Source organism: Medicago truncatula, chromosome 5, assembly GCF_003473485.1.
Source record: "Medicago truncatula cultivar Jemalong A17 chromosome 5, MtrunA17r5.0-ANR, whole genome shotgun sequence".
Lineage (NCBI taxonomy): Eukaryota > Viridiplantae > Streptophyta > Magnoliopsida > Fabales > Fabaceae > Medicago > Medicago truncatula.
Window position 1 is genome coordinate 33,413,826 of NC_053046.1, and position 19,227 is coordinate 33,433,052.

The 19,227-nt window shown below is 31.4% G+C and overlaps 1 protein-coding gene across 2 annotated transcripts; it reads right to left on the minus strand.

The window, feature by feature from the left end:
* Window positions 1-557: 557 nt before the first annotated feature.
* LOC11426650 (ribose-phosphate pyrophosphokinase 4) lies at window positions 558-6,303 on the minus strand. Of its 2 annotated transcripts, XM_024785131.2 has the most exons (8): window positions 6,113-6,303; window positions 3,801-4,116; window positions 3,476-3,499; window positions 2,028-2,099; window positions 1,793-1,861; window positions 1,587-1,715; window positions 1,024-1,120; window positions 558-935 (listed from the first exon to the last, which is right to left on the minus strand). In XM_024785131.2, the coding sequence occupies exons 1-8, from the start codon at window positions 6,235-6,237 to the stop codon at window positions 802-804; spliced, it is 966 nt and encodes a 321-aa protein (XP_024640899.1). In that variant the 5' UTR covers window positions 6,238-6,303; the 3' UTR covers window positions 558-801. The 2 variants fall into 2 exon arrangements, with proteins under 2 accessions (XP_024640899.1, XP_003616047.1); XM_003615999.4 differs by lacking the exon at window positions 3,476-3,499 and having other exon boundaries at window positions 2,028-2,123; window positions 6,113-6,302.
* Window positions 6,304-19,227: the final 12,924 nt, after the last annotated feature.

Genomic DNA, 19,227 nt, shown 5'->3' on the forward strand with positions numbered 1-19,227 from the left:
AATTGGTAATTTGTGCATCTTGTGAATGTTATTATGTTCATCAGGTCTCTAGCCCTTATTACCGGTTCACTTTTAGTTATATAGTCAATGAAGTCAAATTAACAACATCACCCAAACACAATAGAGGGTGTGTGCTCCATTGGTGGTGAAGATCAAAAGCAAATTCTCTCACCTTTGATTTGATGCATGACCATGATAAAAAAAAATAAAAAATTGTCATGCCAATTTGCTGTTGAATATTGTCCTATTTTGTAGACTTGTAGCCCGTATAATAATACATGAATTCTATTAATTTTAGTTATTAAATATAGACTATAAAAATTAATTCTAAGATATACTCACAAAGCCTTGGGTAAAAAACAAATATATAGAGACTTGAAACAGTTTCAGGGCGATATAATTCATAATATGTATTACTGATAATGCCTACTATAAAATCATTGAAGGATCCTTGAGGAAATGTGTTTCAGTTCTCTTATATGAATACCATGCAAGATTTTTTAATCAAGACGGAATTATAAACATGGATTTGAAAAATGAATTCAAATTCTCGCGACTGTTGATGAGAAATCTCATACTAAATTGCATGATTTTGCATTCAAATGTCTTGTACCAGGGTTAACACTCAACATAGCTCATTAAGATACAGGGTTCAAACTGTTAGAAATTTAATTCACTAGTTTCTATGTGCTAAGCTCACTAAAATGCACATAATAGTTGAAAGGATACAATGGTAATAATGTTATACTCCAAAAAATTGTACAAGAGAACCCTGTTATTCACAAAGCTCAATTTTTGCCTTCAAATTTGAAGGGCATTAGCAATTGACCCTGCTAAACTCAATACTTCAAAAGGAGCTTGATTCGCTAGAGCTTTGACTGTAACTGGGCAAGAATCTGTGATCCAAAAGTAGGCAAATGCCTTCTCTGAGGCTTCTGCAAGTTACAAGATAAAATCACAATAACATTCAAATATATGAAAATATAGCAATGTAGAAGTTGATGAGATTAAGCTACGACTAACCATCTTTGTGAGTGAATCGCAACCATGATTGGTTAGGGAACACGCCATGTGTGACATAGGCACTCACTTTTGCTGCACCATTGGCTGCCAAAACTTTCTGAGGGAAAAAAGAGAGAAATGTTAAGTTGTATTTAGATGCAGACACATACATTGATAATCGGCATAAGTTGGTGTGCATACACACGCATATAGAGATTGAGGGTCTATTTGGTTTGAGAAATGCTCTATTTTCATTTTCACCTTCCACTTTTAATTATAAAATTACCATTTTTTTTTTTCATTCTATTTACCATTTTAAAAATTTTGTACCAGAGTCGGTGGAGGAAAAAAAACTTCTATTTCCATCGTTTCTAATACAAATATTTAAAAAAGAAAAAAAAAATGAAAACAATACAACAATCTTGTAATTAAAAACGTAAAAAAAAAAAAAAAATGCTTTCTCAAACAAGTCTCAAGTGTTGGCAATTTCCGGTTGGCAAACTCAATCGTAATAATCTTCAAAGATATACAAAATCTTTTTGAACAAGTATACATCTTTTGCGATTAAGAAATTAATAGGTTACCTGACACTCGATTAGGGTGCCTCCAGATTGGACTAAATCATCAACAATCACAACATGATGACCAGAGACATGACCTTCCTTGAGCCTAACTATCCTCTTGTCACCTTCACGTACCTTTGTACATACAACCTGCCACTCCAAAAATTCAGACAACTATAAACAAATTAAATACAAATTAAATACACAGATACTTATGGGAGACCGACCACTGAATAATTGTCGAACAGCTTATGGAATCGCTTCCATGCACCGTCATCTGGAAATGCAATGACTACCTGATCATAACAATAATAAATTAAGACTGCAGGTATGTAAAATTTGCAATGAAATATAGAAAGTACATTGTTTTAGGTTTTAACATTTTTTTGTTTAATAAAGGTGACGACGGAAAAAATGCAAAATTGTTTAAGAAAGGTGACTGAAACAATGCAAAATACTCACATTATCAGCATCAGGAAGTTGTAGCAGACGTTGCTTTAGGAGAGGAATACCAGTCTCAAACAATGGCAAAACCTCATCTCCGAAATAAAACCTCTCCTGTATAATTTCAAATCAAAAGTACTAATAAAACCTATAGCACACTGTTAAAATATCAAATACATGGCCTAACCGTGCTCCTAAAACGCAATAAGTCTCTACAAAGAAGCAATTATCTCCTAAAAGTTTAAGAGAGAATGTTATAAAGAAAATTTCAAAAGTTTATCTATGTTGCTACGTTTTTTTTTTTCTTTTCGAATCTGCTAAATTTTATTAAGCTGAACTAGGTGTAAGACACACCTAAGAATGCACAGGACCGAACAAAATACAACCGGTATAAAACACGGCAGCCCCAATAACAGCAAAAACAAGCAGAGAACTGCTGCTGTAACAACTAACCCAGCCAAACCAATACACAGTTCCGCAAACACCAGCCAACCAGCACCCCAGAAACCAAAAAGCCAGGCCTACTGCAGTTGTTTTAACAGCAGAACTGCTGCATTAACTGTTAAAAAACCAGGAAAAAAGGTTGCAGCCGATACAGAAGTTCAGCACTCCCAAAAAGCAACACCCCAATTATCTCTGTAAACATTCCTTTGGGTCCCAACACCATTCATAGAAAAGGCACGCCCAAATTTTTAAACGAGTTAGACACCACCGACAAGACAAAACTCTAATTTCCTCCACAATCTCATCCCACCTAATAACCGTACTATTAAAAATACAATTATTTCTAGCTTTCCAAATAACCCACAAAGTTGTATGCCAAATTAACCGCAAACCTTCTCTAACCTTCTTATTAGTTGTCAAGCCACTCCAACATGCCCAATGAATAAACATATTCGGAGGCGTCACCAAATTCCCTTCCACCCATGTGAGAAGCTCCGCCCAAATCCTAAAAACCACACCACAATGAAGAAACAGGTTGTTCACCGATTCCCCCTCCGAACCACAAAGCACACAGTTCAGCGAGACATCCGCTGCAACGCCTACGAGAAAGGTTGAGACACGTAGGTATACGGTTAAGAAGGACCTTCCAAGAGAAAGCCACCACCTTGGAGGGAGCCAGACTCTTCCAAACTTGACCGAAAACCTTCTTCTCTTCCTCTCCCATTGTCACCGTTTGGCTCTCCATCGAGACCAATTTCTTATAGGCCGACTTCACAAAAAAAACTCCCCCCTCCTCCAATCTCCACGCCCATCTATCTATCCCCTCGGTTCGCACATTCCCATTTAAAACCTCCAACAAATTATTAAGAAGTTCTTCCTCCCACACAAAAAACCGACGACGCCAATTAAAAGTCCACTCTCCCCCCAAGTTAGCCTACGTATGACGTGTAAGTCATATTAAATTAGAGCAATACTAATATATTCAATAGGAAAGGAATACCAGTCTCAAACAATGGCAGAACCTCATCTCCGAAATAAAACCTCTCCTGTATAATTTCAAATCATAAGTACTAATAAAATCTATAGCACACTGTTAAAATATCAACTACATAGCCTAACCATGCTCCTAAAACGCAATAAGTCTCTACAAAGAAGCAATGATCTCCTAAAAGTTTTAGAGAGAATGTTATAAAGAAAATTTCACAAATTAAACTATGTTGCTACTTAGCCCACGTATGATGTGTAAATCAAATTAAATGAGAGCAATACTAGTATATTCAATAGCAATTCATGAAGCAAAGCATAGAATACAATAGAACTTCCTTTGAATGCATTAAAAACACAAACCTGCAGGGCATGAATGTCGTATATGACTAAACTAGTTGGGCCACCTCTTGATATTGGGATATTTGACAACATACGTGCAAGGGTGAAGGCAGTTGCTACATCTCCTTCTTCTTCCATTCGTTCAAATGATCCAGTTGGGAAGAAAGGCAAAACCAATGTGAATGAAGCAACAAATAGACGAGGGAGTGCATATATGACAGAAAGTTGTTCAAACACTTGAGCTGGAGAGCTGAATGATGCCAAAAAGGCAACGTGTTGACCTCTAAGCTCTTCTGCATTATTTATAAATATATTTGGAAACCCATCTGCAAATGACCTGAATAAGCATAAAATAAGTTCGTAATCAATTTTGTCTAAAATAACATAACAAGAAATTGGTATGACCAAGAATATAACTAAGATTGCTACTAAAAGTAATTAACATAACTAAATATCATGAGAATAAAATTTCAGACAAATGTCATGGAAAACATGAAAATTAAACAAACAACCAGATGAAGTGTAATTTCTTTCAAGCAAAAAAATGAGAATGTAGTGCTATAAAGCTCCTGCCATTGAGGTATAGGAAAGGGTTGGATCCATTACTAATCTATTGTAAACAGTGTTGTTAAATGGCTATCATGGCACCGCCATGGAAGAATGGCATGGAGGATTTTTTTACAACCATCACATGCAATTTGCGGCACCATAGGCTGCATTGGTGGATTTTAGGCCTTCCTCCATATTCTGCCATCCATCGTCGACAACACTGATTTTAGGCAGTCTCACTTTGCAAATCCTATGATGATCTAAAGCAGTGTTAATGTTCACCGCTGACATGTATTGCATCATTATCATCATTAACGTGTTCATCGGTTCCTACACCACTGAATTTAAACTCATTTCTTCCTATTTTATAAATCAGCCTCATACTTTTCAAATCCATTACTTTTTAGTTTGAATCTATTGAAATCAGCCTTTATATTGCATATTGCAAAATACATGTTCTCATCTCTGATCTCTCTAATTCCACAAACAAAGTGTCACCACTAAAGACTTGGTATCGTTTAAAAAACACATATCTACAATGAATCGTTCGCCACTTTATCACAATCAATATATATAAGTTACCAACTTTCACTAACAGATGATCTGATCTTAGTACTTTCTCAGACTCTTCTTTTCATCTTAGCTTCTACCTCCGCTGGAAGCTTCCATACACAGCCACTCGGGAAAGATTACTTGTAATTCAACCCAAAAAAAAAAAACACTTTAATCTTTACAAAGGATACACTAAAAAGCATTAGAATATCTAAGCCTAATCTTTACAAAGGACAAATTGAATTTGAAGAATTCATACAAACCCTCTAAAATCCTCCTCCAATACAATTTTTTAGTTGGGGGAAGTTGTAATATGAAGAAAAGTTGTGTTAGAAAAATCTAGAGATTTTTTTTTAGAGATTTTAAAACAAATCTGAAGCTATTTGTTTTTGTTTACTATCCAAAAAAAATCACTTTTTAAAAAACTTGATTTTTAACTAGTTCATATGTTACCTCCTTGTTCTTGAAAAAAATAGATTTTGGGAAAAGCTAATCCTAACAGCTTTTCATTTTAGAGTGAAAATAGATTTTTTTGATAAAATGATTTTTATAAAATCCATAACAAACATTTAAAAATGACAAAAGTGATTTTTTTTATTAAAAAAAATACTTTTTAGTGTATAACCATTAAACCCAATTATTAATTTTGAGACTATTATAAGCATTCCATTATCAATCACTAAAAAAGATAACCTCTCAAATAAGGTTAAAATTTCTCTCTCATTTCTTGGCATCCCCTTCCTCCCGTCCAAACCCCCATACAACCCCGAAAAATGTTCAACTAAACCATCCCTTCTATAAACCCTACTAATTGAATATGAAAAATAATAAAAATTACAAATTTTACAACCTAAATTAACATACATTGAGCTAAAATAAAGAATGAAAACTCAATTTGGTCCCTCACAATTTTCTCGTGCCCCAATTCAGTCGTCATAAAAAATAAACCCAAACCCAAACTAATGCCTAACATTGGACAGATAGTTTGAGTTTATTTTATGTCGAGGATTGAATTGGGAAAATTGCGAGGAACTGAATTGGGTTTCGCTCTAATTACATTGAAAGATCAATATGTATAACTCCCAGAAATTAACAACTTAAGCTAGGAAAATAGAAAACACCGTGTTCTCCCAAAATTTACAGAAATGAAAATAGAAAATAAAAACATCAAGATAAACCCAAAATTGAAAGATAAAGAAGTAAAGGGCAAGAGAAGAAGTTGAGGTACCTACCTCCATTTGATATTCTGGAGAGTGATGTTAGTTTGTGAGTGAGAAGCAACTTTATTTGCAAGTTCTTCACAATCAAGAGAGTAAAAGAGATTAACATGCTTTTTTGGAGACTTCACCATTGCCATTCTTCTCTTCTCTCTCTCTCTCTGTTTCTTACACAAGAATCACAGTGGAAGAAGAAGACTAGGTTAAGTTCTTTTTTTTTTTTGGTAGAAAAACAAATATTATGGGCCTTATGGATTATGGCCCAATCTGAGAAATTGAGTAGTGAGAAAAGAGAACATATGGGTGTAAATAGTTGTACATAGTTGGAAAAGTTGATAAGTGTCAAATCTATTTGATTTCACCTATATATTTAGGACACTTGTTAGCTTGTTTTGGGATCAATCCATTAGAAATTTTACAATTTATTGTAAATATTTAATAGTTAATTTTTCTTATTTTGATTGGTTTTAATGAACAAGATATGAACATGCATTCATAGATGTTATATAAAAATGTGACTCTAATATCAACTTAAGAGTTCCAGATGTTATATAAAAATGAGCTTGAAAAAGCTTAAAGATTTTTAATGATTCATAGATTATATAATGATTAAAAGTGTAAAAAAAAATATCAGTGCGTATCAATTAAATACTACTAGTATGCATATTTAAGAAGTATATATGTTATAAATAAAATAAAAAATAAAAAAGTAGAGTTAGAATAGCAACAAAATTGGTGATTGGAGTTTATATTTTATTTTATTTAGTCAAATGAGTATTTGGTAGCATGTTTTGTGGATTGTGAAAGAGGAGGACATGTGCTTGACTACTATGAAGAAAATTAAAAACATAATTTCAGGTTCGGCTCCCTCTTCCTCCTCCTGTCTCATTCATTCCTATCGACCAAATATATGTCTCATTCAAGCCAAATTATGATTTAATGTAACATATTCAACACTTATTTTTTACTTAGTCAACTTAAACACTTTCTTATTGAAATTAATTTGACTAAATGTACCTAACAAAAACTGTGCATTCAAATGCCCTCAACAGGAAACAAAACTAATGAAATGAAATTAGGACACAACATTGAGAGATATTGTGTCATACATCAATAAGGACAAAAAAGTTTGGGAGATTTCTTGCAAAATACAACATTGCAAATGAATGAATCTTAATTCTATTATTTTCTTTGTTTTTATGCACTTTATTAGTTAATCACATTTCCCAGCTGTTTCCTCTTATCATAACATGTGATGGCTTTAAATCTTCACTGCAATTGACTTGTAAATTGTTTATAACCACTACTTTTGGAAACTGAGGAGCTACATGAACTTTGGAATTTTTCTACTTAGCCATTTTGTACTTTTGGAAACTTTGTCTTTGTTGCATGAATAATATTTAATGAAATTAAGTTAGATTAGGGTCTGCTGGATGGAACCACTGTTTTATTACTGCTACCATTTTATATGCCCCTTTGAGCCTTAAAAAAGTAGATCTTATCTTTCACGTTCTGAAATAGTCTTATTGAGTTGATAAATATCACAATCCCCAGCCAATCTATCTAAAAGGCTGGAATACCACATACTGTATAGTAACATTTTGCATTTGTAGTTTGGGTTTAACATGTTATTCATCCTTATAAATATATCAACTTTTCATTTTAGTCATTTTAAATTATTCTTCGATTTTTAGTTTTTATAAAAAAAAATCCAATCGCCATTTTCGGTACCTATTTTTAAGTCAACTCATGTGTAATTTTTGTATTTTATGAAATTGTGCAAAAATTTGTACAATATTATAAAAATCCCTCCAAAAAAATAATATATTTTAACAAAAACATGAATTATTTTTTGAAGGAAACAAAACATGAATTATTAAAAATTCATATCTAATTTATGTTTCGTTAAAAAAATCGATTTTGTTTTGTTAGTTTCTTGTAATATTATAAACTTTTATGCAAAATTTTATTCAAAAATATAAATTCTACATGCAAATTTACTTGAAAGGAGGAACCAAAAGTGAAGATTAAAAACTTTTGGGGGGCTAAAAATCGAAGAAATTTTTTAAAGAGATTAAAACAAAAAAGTTGGTATACTTATAAGAACCAAAAACATATTTAACCCTTATACTTTAAACCAAATTTATTGTCTTTGTAATCCTACCTATTTAGAGTCATTTTTTTCACTCTCTAAAACTAGGGTCATTATTAATCTTCACAATTACTTGCAAAGATATACAATTTATGATATAAAAAAGGTTAAATATGTTTTTGGTTACTATAAATATACAAACTTTTTGTCTTAGTCCCTCTAAAATTTACCTTCAACTTTTAGTCCCTATAAAATTTTCAATTATTACTTTTGGTCCCTCTTTTAAAGTAAACTCATATGTAGAATTCGTATTTTTAAATAAAAAATTTCACAAAAATGTATAATATTATAAAGATCTCTCCCAAAAAAAATTAGAATTTTTTACCATAACATGAATTAAATATGAATTTTTATATTTTTTATGGTAAAAAATTCATATTTAATTCATGTTTTATTAAAAAATTCTATTTTTTTGGAGTGATTTTTACAATTTTCTATACATTTCTACACAGTTTCATTAAAAAATACAAAAGTTTAGTTAAAAATAGGGACCAAAAGTAGTGATTGAAAATTTTATAGGGACTAAAAGTTGAAGGAAAATTTTAAAGGGACTAAAACGAAAAGTTAACATATTTATAGAGACCAAAAACATAATTAACCTATAAAAAATATCAAAAACAAATTTTAACTGCGATAAAAGAGACTTGCTAAACATAGACATCGCAAAGGGAAATGTAATATTGATTTTATAAAATGTCATTTTAGTCGCTTACTTAACAGAAAGTTAGTCAAGTTGGTCTCTCTTTTTTAGAGTTTTAAGTTGGTCTCTTAAATTGTAAATTTAGTGTATTTTGATTGATGGATTTACATACTTACTATCAATGAATTTCTTGTACATGAAGAATAGACTAACTTGATAAACCTTCTACAAAGTGAGGAACTAAACTGACATTTAATGAAATAAGGGATCAGTTAAATCGACACACCCTAGTAAAGTGAAAGACTAAGTTGATCATTTACTCAATAACTATTTATTCTAAATTCTTAAAAAAAAAATTATTCTAATTACCTTCTTAAAAAAAAAAAATATTATTCTAAATACCATGGTTGAAAATGTTGTTATTAAATCAAATGATTGTGTTCAAGTTATTAATGAATTTTAATAAAGAACAAAATGTTCACAAAATAAAAAATTGAGTTCAAATTCTGACTATGTAATCTTTAGTCAATTTTTAAGGGTGAAGATCCTCTCCATTTGGCAAAATAAATGGAGTTTTATAAGTTGGAGAGAGATAGACACAAAAAATAGATGGTGGGTCCTACCACTAAGTGGGTCCCACCATCATTAATTATATTTTACTTTTTTCAAAATTTTATGTGTCTTTATCTCTCCAAATTGAAGAAATGGAGAAACATATAAATGGAGAGGATCCTAACCCAATTTTTAATTATTTTAATTTCAAAATGGAAGGGTAGAAAGAACAGATGCAAAATCCATTGGTATAAGCAGAGGTAAAAAATTTAGGGTAAAAAAAACCAGTGGGGTTTTCTAGCCACCCTTTAGCATCACACAGTCAAGTGAATTGCAATTATAACCATGTGAAATGTGACTGACTATATGTCACATGATGGCTAATCCATGAATATGTTCCTAACTTTAATATGCAAAATTACAGCTATGTCTCATCATTTTAGCACTCCTTCATTGCCTTATGTGATTCTTCTATTCATTCAACAATTGCACATTGCAACTTCACTTCTCTGCCCCATAACAAATGTTTTGGCACCCTTCTAGTAAGACATTAAGATTGCTAAATCTAAGGTTGGCCTTACCTCAAAGCAATTCATAAAAAATTGTACTATTTGCCTATTTAGCTGGGTCTTCACTCACTGATAGTACTGAAAAAAGCATAGAAAAATATCACTACAAGGGTAATTATGTTACATACTCTAATATGATTTTTGGCCTAGATGCTTCATCCTAGATAGTAATAATGAATACATAATGATATAGAGTGAGGTTGAAAAAGTCTCCTTCTTTGCTCTTCTAAAGGTTCATATGAAGAATATTGAAGGGTCAATTTATGCTTAGGATAAATTGATTAAGATGAAACAGGAGAGAAGTGATAGAAAATTATTGGCCTTAAATGTAAAGTTAAAGTATATGAATAAGATTAACCATATCCTTTTTTTGGGTCCCCTAGAGTAAAAAGTCTATGAAGTGAAACAAGAAATTGAAAGTTACTTGTGTGATTTATTTATTCAGAAACAAAAAGAAATTTATGTGATTTAGTAAAAGGTCGTGAAATTGATGGATATATAGTAAGTAAACAAAAGCTGCCAAATAATCATCAAAAGAAAATTCAGCCCCTTGAAATGTTCATAAAGTTTAAACTTTCTAGTCATTTTGTCTTGCGGCATTGAATGAATTCAACAAAGAAACAGGAAAACAAAAGTACCCTAGGATTTTATGTTTACGATTTAGTTTGATTTTTAGACCTAGACTAGATTTAATTTAAACAAGTTTTTTTTTTTTTTTTTTTTTTACAAAAGATTAAACAAGTTATTCGATTAAGATCTTGCTAATATGACATTTAAACCAAAAATATGTTTTATTATTAATAGTGAGAACCATAGTAGTGTGTGAGGCACCCAACGATCGATGAGAGTCAAAATCAATAGTGTCGATGGTAGTACGGCTTGTGTTAAAGTTGTTCGTAATCCAAAAGACAGTTTTATTTTTGGGTTTTCTTCGTGCTTGCTCCATCGTTTTGACAGGGCTTTGGGCAATTCACATAGCTTTAGATTATAGTTTTAAGACATAATTGTTGAATCAATTCGCATGAAAAGGGATGCATCCTTGCTCACATAGTTTCTCATACTTTTGTTTGGTTGTTGATCTTAACGAGTTCCAACTTTCAACATGTCTATGGTGAAGTCAACAAAAGTTGAAACCTGTAACTCAAGATTTCACAAACGAAAGGTGTAACTCAAGCTATTTTTTCATGCACTATCTTGACAAGTTTATAAATAGTAAATAAAAACTTATTTATTTGCGGAAAATGCTAAAATTTATGGAAGAATTGATGCAAGAAAGCTAAGAAAATGAGGTGGCATATTGTGATTGGGTAAAACTATTTGATACACATGCACCCATGTATTGTCATCAATCCCCGATTGTACAACACGTGCTCAATACATACATTCTTGCTTTTCTTAGTCGTTTCTTTTGTAAAGAATAGCAACACTTTTTTTTTGTGGTCGGAGTTTGAACCACAGACTTTTTATATATTATGCATTGTTCATACCAACTTAGTTAAACTCATGAGGACAATAACAACCCTCTTTATTTATATAAGTTGTTTTACGTAAGTTTAAAATTAAGTTAATCTAAACAGACAAAACCTTATGATTTTCTTTGTGTTCCTTACTTTGCATCTTGGGCTATGTTAGTTAAGAGTTATGACACTCGTTTAAGGTTTTCTACTTTTTTTTTTTTTTTGTTACAAAGCTAATCAAGCAAAGGAAAGAAAAATGCAAAGAAAAGGAAAAGAAATAGCAACTACGCCCTTAGGAAAAAGACTCCCGAAGTGTCACTCCTTAACAGTCCAAGGAGGTCTGTTGAACGAGTAGGATGAATAATGATGTCAACATCTGAAGTCGCCCCTAATTTGGCCAAGAAATCCACACATTGGTTGCCTTCTCTAAGAGTATGCTAAAGAGAGAAATTACTTGTGGTCAAAAGGTCCTTAATGTCCTGAACTAGAACAGCATAAACATGATAGTATTGAATGTCCCCATGAATGTGATTGATGGAAAGGAGAGAATCCGAGTAACAAACTAAATCATTGATGCCCATGTTTCTTGCCAACCTAAGACCATGATAGATTGTTGTTAACTCAGCCAACAAAATATCATCAGAATGAGTGATCGAACCTGAGAAGGCAGAGAGGAAGAAGCCAGAATTGTTGCGGAACACGCCACCAAAACCGGTACGAATAGGAGTCCCGTTACAGCTTCCGTCTACATTCAGAATGGTGCACATATGATTGCCACAATTCCACTTAACAAAACACTTAGGAGAGACAATCGATTCTTCTTGATTGAAGGAAGAAATTATAGTGTCAGCGGAGTTGTGGATGCTATTGATAAGACGAGATTGGGACCAAACTTCGTTGTTGAGGCACATTAAATTTCGATGCCTCCAAATCCACCAAAGACTAGATAGAAATAAAGAGGGTCGAACACCATTAATGTTAGAACGGATCCAATCTCTCGAACAAATAGAAGAGAAAAAATCATGATGAAAAAATTCAGCTTTGTGCCAAATGGTTTTTATCCACCTAATGGTTTTTGAGCACCATTAGGTTTTCTACTTTTTTGGTACAACATGATCTTTTCTTTTTGTTGAATAAATGACCTAAAAATCTATCAAGTCTTATTATAACCATAAAAATTCCATTTAATTATTTTATTAATGAACAGACAAAATAATCGAGCCTAGGTGTCATATCATCCAAAGTTTGGCAGCAAAGGAATGGTACTCTCTGTCTTTGAAGTATCTTCTTATCACCAAGAAACTGCATCTTCAAAAAATGAATATTCACAAGACTAGGAACAGTATGTGAGCATTTAATAATATGAAATAATTGTATACAAAATTGTAATCTAGTAGTACTATGATATGGTTCCCCTTAATTCCTACGTTAAGGTCATAGAATAAGTACACATTTAATTTTATAATGTTGAAAATTAAGATAGTGGATGGCGGCCATACCATATAGAGGGCGGTGGGTTGGTTTTTCTTCAATTTCGTATCTGTTTTGGTCACCAACTGTGGGACACACCAAATCCCCCCATTCCATGCCCTTTCAACATCTTTAACGCATTAATTGAGGGATATTTCTTTCCCTATTGGTTGATTGATTGATTTACTTAAAAGAAAATAATCAATAAGCAAGTATAGTAGTTACTGTTACATTGTAAAAAGTAAGTATGGGTTGTCTTGTTTATTGGACATTTGATAAGTTTAGTCCATTGCATCAATATGGAATGTATGAAAGGTTCAATACGTATCGAATACAAATACTCATAAATTTGTATATATTAGGTTAAATTTGTTTTGTAGATAAATGAAATAACAATATTTGTTGGAAACTCGCACACATAGAAAAGTTGGGGTTTAAATTCTGATCACGACATTCGATCAAACAATTTCGACTTTTTTGTCAGCTGCGTTATGACTTATGGACAGTTGAAAGATGTTTTTCGCATACACATGCAATCATGCATGGACAACTTAAAGTTGTATGGAATATCTAATTTTAGACACTGAAATGGTAACTTACTCAAGCTTTTTTTTTACATCAATGATCAGTTTGTTTCATATCTATAGTGTGAACCTAAGATGTAAATGCAAATAATGTTGGTGAAGTAGAAGTTGGCTAAAATTTTAAGTGAGACGAGTAAGTTCTTCTTCACCTTTTGAAATTTCTAGTGTGTACTATAGTGAGGTCTCAGCCGCCATTAACCACAATTTATTTGGTGGGGTCCAAGCTCATTTTAAATCTAATGGCCATTAAGTAGTGTAGAGGCATGAAGCAGCTTGGTGGGTCCAAACATTATTATTGTAATTAACAAAGTAGGCTGCTGTGTGTGGGCTCGTGGGTCCCACTTTGTTCCCGTTAAAGCTGTGGTCAACCAAACTTAGATTTGGTCTCATCTTCACATATGTAAGATGGAAAGGGGGACAAGAGAGCCAAGTGTCCTTACAAATTGTAGTAAAATAATGGAAAAGTAAGTTGTAACGTGATCTTGCTGAAGTGGCCCAATCAAGATGTCAAGATTGAGATATCTTACCAAAGACAAAAAGCCAATCAATGGTAAATAAAATTGACTAATACCTCAAATTTGTCATTGAATTTTCAAAAATCAACCAAATTCGTCTTTGAATTTTGTAAAATATCTATTTAGTCCCTGAATTTATAAAATGTCAATCAAATCAGTCTATCTGTTAAGTTAAGTTGGTCTGTTAACGGAGGTGACGTGTAACGTTAACCTCTTACAAAGCTTATCACGTCAGATGCCACGCAAGCAGGGACCAAATTGATTGATTTACAGAAAATTGCCAAGGACCAAATTGATGAATTTTCATAAAATTGCCAACGGCTCTTTCTCCTCTTTCTCATTAACGGCTCTTTCTCCTCTTCCTCATTAACGGCTCTTTCTTCTACAAATATATAAATTTGGAACCCTAATGTTATAATTTGTCACCTATAGTTCAAAATCCCCCAAATTTCTTCCATGAATTGATGTCAATGTTCTTCCCCAATTCAAAAAACTTAAAACCCTAATTTTTTTGATTCAATTCGAAATTCAAAAATCAGTGGTCATTGTTGAAGATTCGGTGTTCATAAATGATGGGTGGTGGGCGTATGGCCAAAAACAACTACAATAGTCGGTCTTCATCTTCAAGCTCTACGTACAATGATGAGGTGAGAGAGCTTCAACAATGGTGTCCTAGAATTTGTGTTGTAAGAAAAGTCAACATTGTACTAGAATTTGTTTGATTGAGTTGTTTAAAATGTTATTGTATTGTGTCAAGTCGATGTAATGTTGTAATGAAAAGAGGTTGTCAATGAATGAATCAAACCTTTCTGTCAAAAAATTTCAATCAAATTGGTCCTTGAATTATATGCATATCCATCATATCGATCCTCAAATTAGTGAAAATACCATCAAATAGGTCCTTGAATTTTCACAACGGAGATCACTGTGATCCTTGGTGCATACATTTGCTGAACAAAGTAAAAAGTAAAAGACATACACTTTGATTATAAAAAGACAGACATTTGCATAACATCCTAAGTCATATATTTGATGTCCATAAGTCATTACATAGCCAAAAAAATTACATTACATAGCCATCAAGTCATCAAATCATTTGATATTCTTAAGTGATTACATATCCAAAAAAGCATAAACTAAACAAGTCCAAAAAGCATTAATTAAACTAGTCTAAAAGGATAATTTAAACAAGCATCACAAACAAACATCAATGAAACATGATATGAAGTTAAAAGTTGAAAAAATAATGCCTAAAACTAAAAGCGAAAATCACAAAAAAGGGAGAAACGAACAAGAGTGAATGGAAAACGAAGTTGAATGGCGTTACCTTGACAAACCAAAAAAACTGACTTCAAAACCGTATCTTTTCTAAGGTTGATTGCCGGTGATGATGATGATTTTGGAGAAGCGGAGAGGGTGACGGTTTAGGCGGGAAGGTGAAAGGTTAGGGACTTGTTTGATGCTTTTGAGTGAAAATGTGAGGATGAAAGGCAATGATAATAAGAGGGGTATAATTGGAAACACAGGAAAAATTACACTGAAAAGTTAAATCTCGAATTTTTACTATTTCCATCAATTTAGTCCTTGTACACGTGGATGCCTTTGAGATATTTTATCTTTGGGAAATGTTAACTTCTGCTCTTAGGGCACATGTTAAGGATTCCACTAATAGAAATTATGTCTCGTAAATTGCGATAATTTATTGCTCAAAAAATCTAATATTAATTTTTTCAATTAATATTTTTCATTAGTGACAAGAATTTAATGTTTAACATGTACCCTAAAGACACAAGTTAACATGACCCTTTATATTTTACTACTTCGAATTATTTCTGGTCATTTATATATCACATAAAATATTTGATATAAGATGCATGACATACATGTGAGATTTCTGATAATGATGTGTAACAACTTAGATTAGATGACTGTAAGTATTGTCGACTGATCCTATAAATAAACATTAGTTTTTTCAATGTGTTTTGTCTTTATTCGTACGTTTTTTGGAAAACTTTTAAGAATATCATCAATCTCAAAATTGTTTCAAGTCAAGCACGTTAAATGAAAGAGTTTTTAAGGAATGAACTATCAAAGAAGATGCATCTTGTTGATACAAATAACACCAAACAATTTTTATAAGTATTCATTTAACCTTGCAGTCCATACTTGTACGGTCTTAAGATCTCTCTTATTTCGATGTGATTGTGTTTTCCTTGAAGTTGTCGAGTCGTTGTCATGACTTGTGTACCGACGACCACTTCTCACCCTCTTGAATCTCGGGCGCTACATGATGAATATGCAAACACTCAATGGTTAAATTAAATTCAAAAGTGGGAAATTTAGTTGAGGATGTAAGCAAACGTTTGTATCTCGCCATGATGTGCAAATTAAGGTGTAATTTTGATCACGCAGTCGTTGATCCTCATAGAAATGGTATGTGTATGATGATGAGTCGAAAGTGTGGAACACCAGCTAATTGGATTTTAACCCAACTCAGAACAAGACTAATTTCTACTTGAACTTATTTTCTGTTTTGATCCCTCCTTTTTTAAAATTATGATTTTCTTCCCCCAACTTTAATGATGTAAATAGAGAGATAGTTATGTAACTATTTAATTGATAGCATGGAAATGAATCATAAAGTAAGAATCCTTACATATAGTATTTTGCGTAAACTTTGGATGCTTTTGTGATATAGGTTAATTTATATTTTGATGAAAAGACAATTAATTGTTGAATAAGAATCTACATACACAACCTCTTAAAAAAAAAACTACATGCACAATGTCGTATCTTCAACAAAGTTGTCACATGAATATCTCATTTGCCACGTCAATAAAATTCAAAATTTAACCCATAAAAAATCAGACTTTAAAATGAATAAATAGATAAGTCGATCATTTTAAAAGTTGATAGACCAAAATAGTAAATAAAACAAAGTAGAAGGTAAACATTTTGGTTTTTATCTTTGCAAATGCACCAAAATTATTATTTTACCTACAACTACAACAAATAGAAGCTCAATTTATATCTTTCTTACACTATATTTGCATAAAAAAGAAGGGAAACAAAAAGAACAATAGATACAGTAAATTTTGAAAGAAGAAGAGGAGAACCACATGAGGTGTTTTACAATCATCATGTCCAAACCAATGGAGAAGAATTGAACCTATGTAAGGGATCTTAGATGGACATGTTGACATGTCACAAGCCAGTTGCTTTCTCACAATTACAACACATTTAATGGAGATGGATAAATAGACTATTTTCAATAAAGTTATAAAGATAAGTGACTAAAATGATTTAATATTTTTTTGACTGATTGGTTTTGAATGATGTGGTATTGATACCTGAATCAATTGAGATCGACTTTGATTGGTTTAGTTCAATTTGGATCAAAATACTGATAAAAGTTGAACCACAATAATTAAATTGTACATGAATAGTTTTAGGAAAACATTACTAATATTCGTGAAAAAAAAGAGATAATAATAAAATATAATGATTTGATTCGGATTTTGAGTGATTACTTTTGAATGAAATGAAAATTATCTTTATTGAATTTAATTGGATTGGTTAAGTTTAAAGTTTAAACCCAAATATATTGACAAAAAATCGAACTAAAATAATTAGTTTATATTGATTATCCGAGTTCCGTCCTAAAATATATGATCTCCTTAAAAACTATTCTTGTCATTTTATATGTCATTTTTAAAATTTCAACTGCATTTGCTATTTCTTTATTAAAATATCTCAATTTTTTTTATCTTTTTTAGTTCTTGTAATCAAATCAACGAGATGCTATTTTAGAGTCGGAAGTGATAAAAAAATATAACACCAAACTAAATCCTAGATAAAAGACAAATGTGAGTTTTCAATAAGCTAAAACTTCTAAATTATTATGGATAGTCTTGGCTTTCATTTAGTAAAGTTTTTATTGCAGATTTACACATTACTAAGTACAATGGTGAAGAAACCAAATTTGTTTTCCTCATTGCCTAATATATCAACTTATAGTATTGATTTTTTTTTTTTTTTTAATATTTTTACCGAAAGGATTTGTCAAAAACTCAAAACCGACTTCATATTTTACGAAGTCAAATTTACAGACCAGTAAATTATTATTACTAGATTAATAACAACCCTGTTTTTCTAGGACAAAATTAACAACCTTGTTGAAATTAGGAAATATGAATTATATAGGGTAGTTTGGATGTCAACGAACAATTTGATTGCTAAAGCTAAAAAGAGATATGATGCGACACGGTTGAATATGAATGTGCTAACCTAGGATCTGAATGCAAATGGGGACATCTCTTGGTAAAAATAAATAAATAAATAAATAAATAGATACATTCCTTTAAAAAAAATAAAATTGGAGAGATTATCTCAAATCGATTGAATAGATATGACACGAATTATTTCAAAGAAAAAATGATGACATTAATAAAAGATGAAAATATCTCTCGAGAGTACTAATAGAGCAGTGATATTTAATAAGTTATTTGATAATATTTTTTCCTGATCAAAAACAATAGAAAGAGAAAAAAAATAAAAAATAAGAACATAATTTGAGTACGAGAGAGATGATTATTAAAAAAATTTATCACAAAATAATTATAAAAATACCATTTTTCAAATTAATATTGATGTATTTCTAAGATTAAATTCTAATTCACAATCTTTGATTAAGTTAATAAGATTTTTTATCATCTTTCTTTGGTAGGACATCCTAAATGGAATAAGTGAACATTAAATAAAAATAATAATAGCAAAACTGATACACTTTTTTTACTCTAAAAAGTAGCAGACACAAAAAAACAGGGTAGGTTAGAGATTGAATTTACTGTACATACATACGAATTTTTTACTTTTGCACAAGGTAGAAATAAGTTTTAGTGTGATCTTTTTAAATACTAACAAGTGTATTTAAGACATTAGTTTAAAAATTAAAGTGAAAAATTTATTTTGAAAATTGTCTATTCAAAACATTGAAACTAAGTATCATTTTATACATGAAATCTATCTTTTATTTATATTTTTGAATCATAACGATAAGTGACATAACCCTTTTTTTAATAGTTTTCGTGAAAATTCGCAAGAAAAAACTGAGTGCATGTTGTACAACAATCACACCAAATGAAATGGCGTATTCCTACTATTTTCCTATAAATAACTTTGAATCTATTAT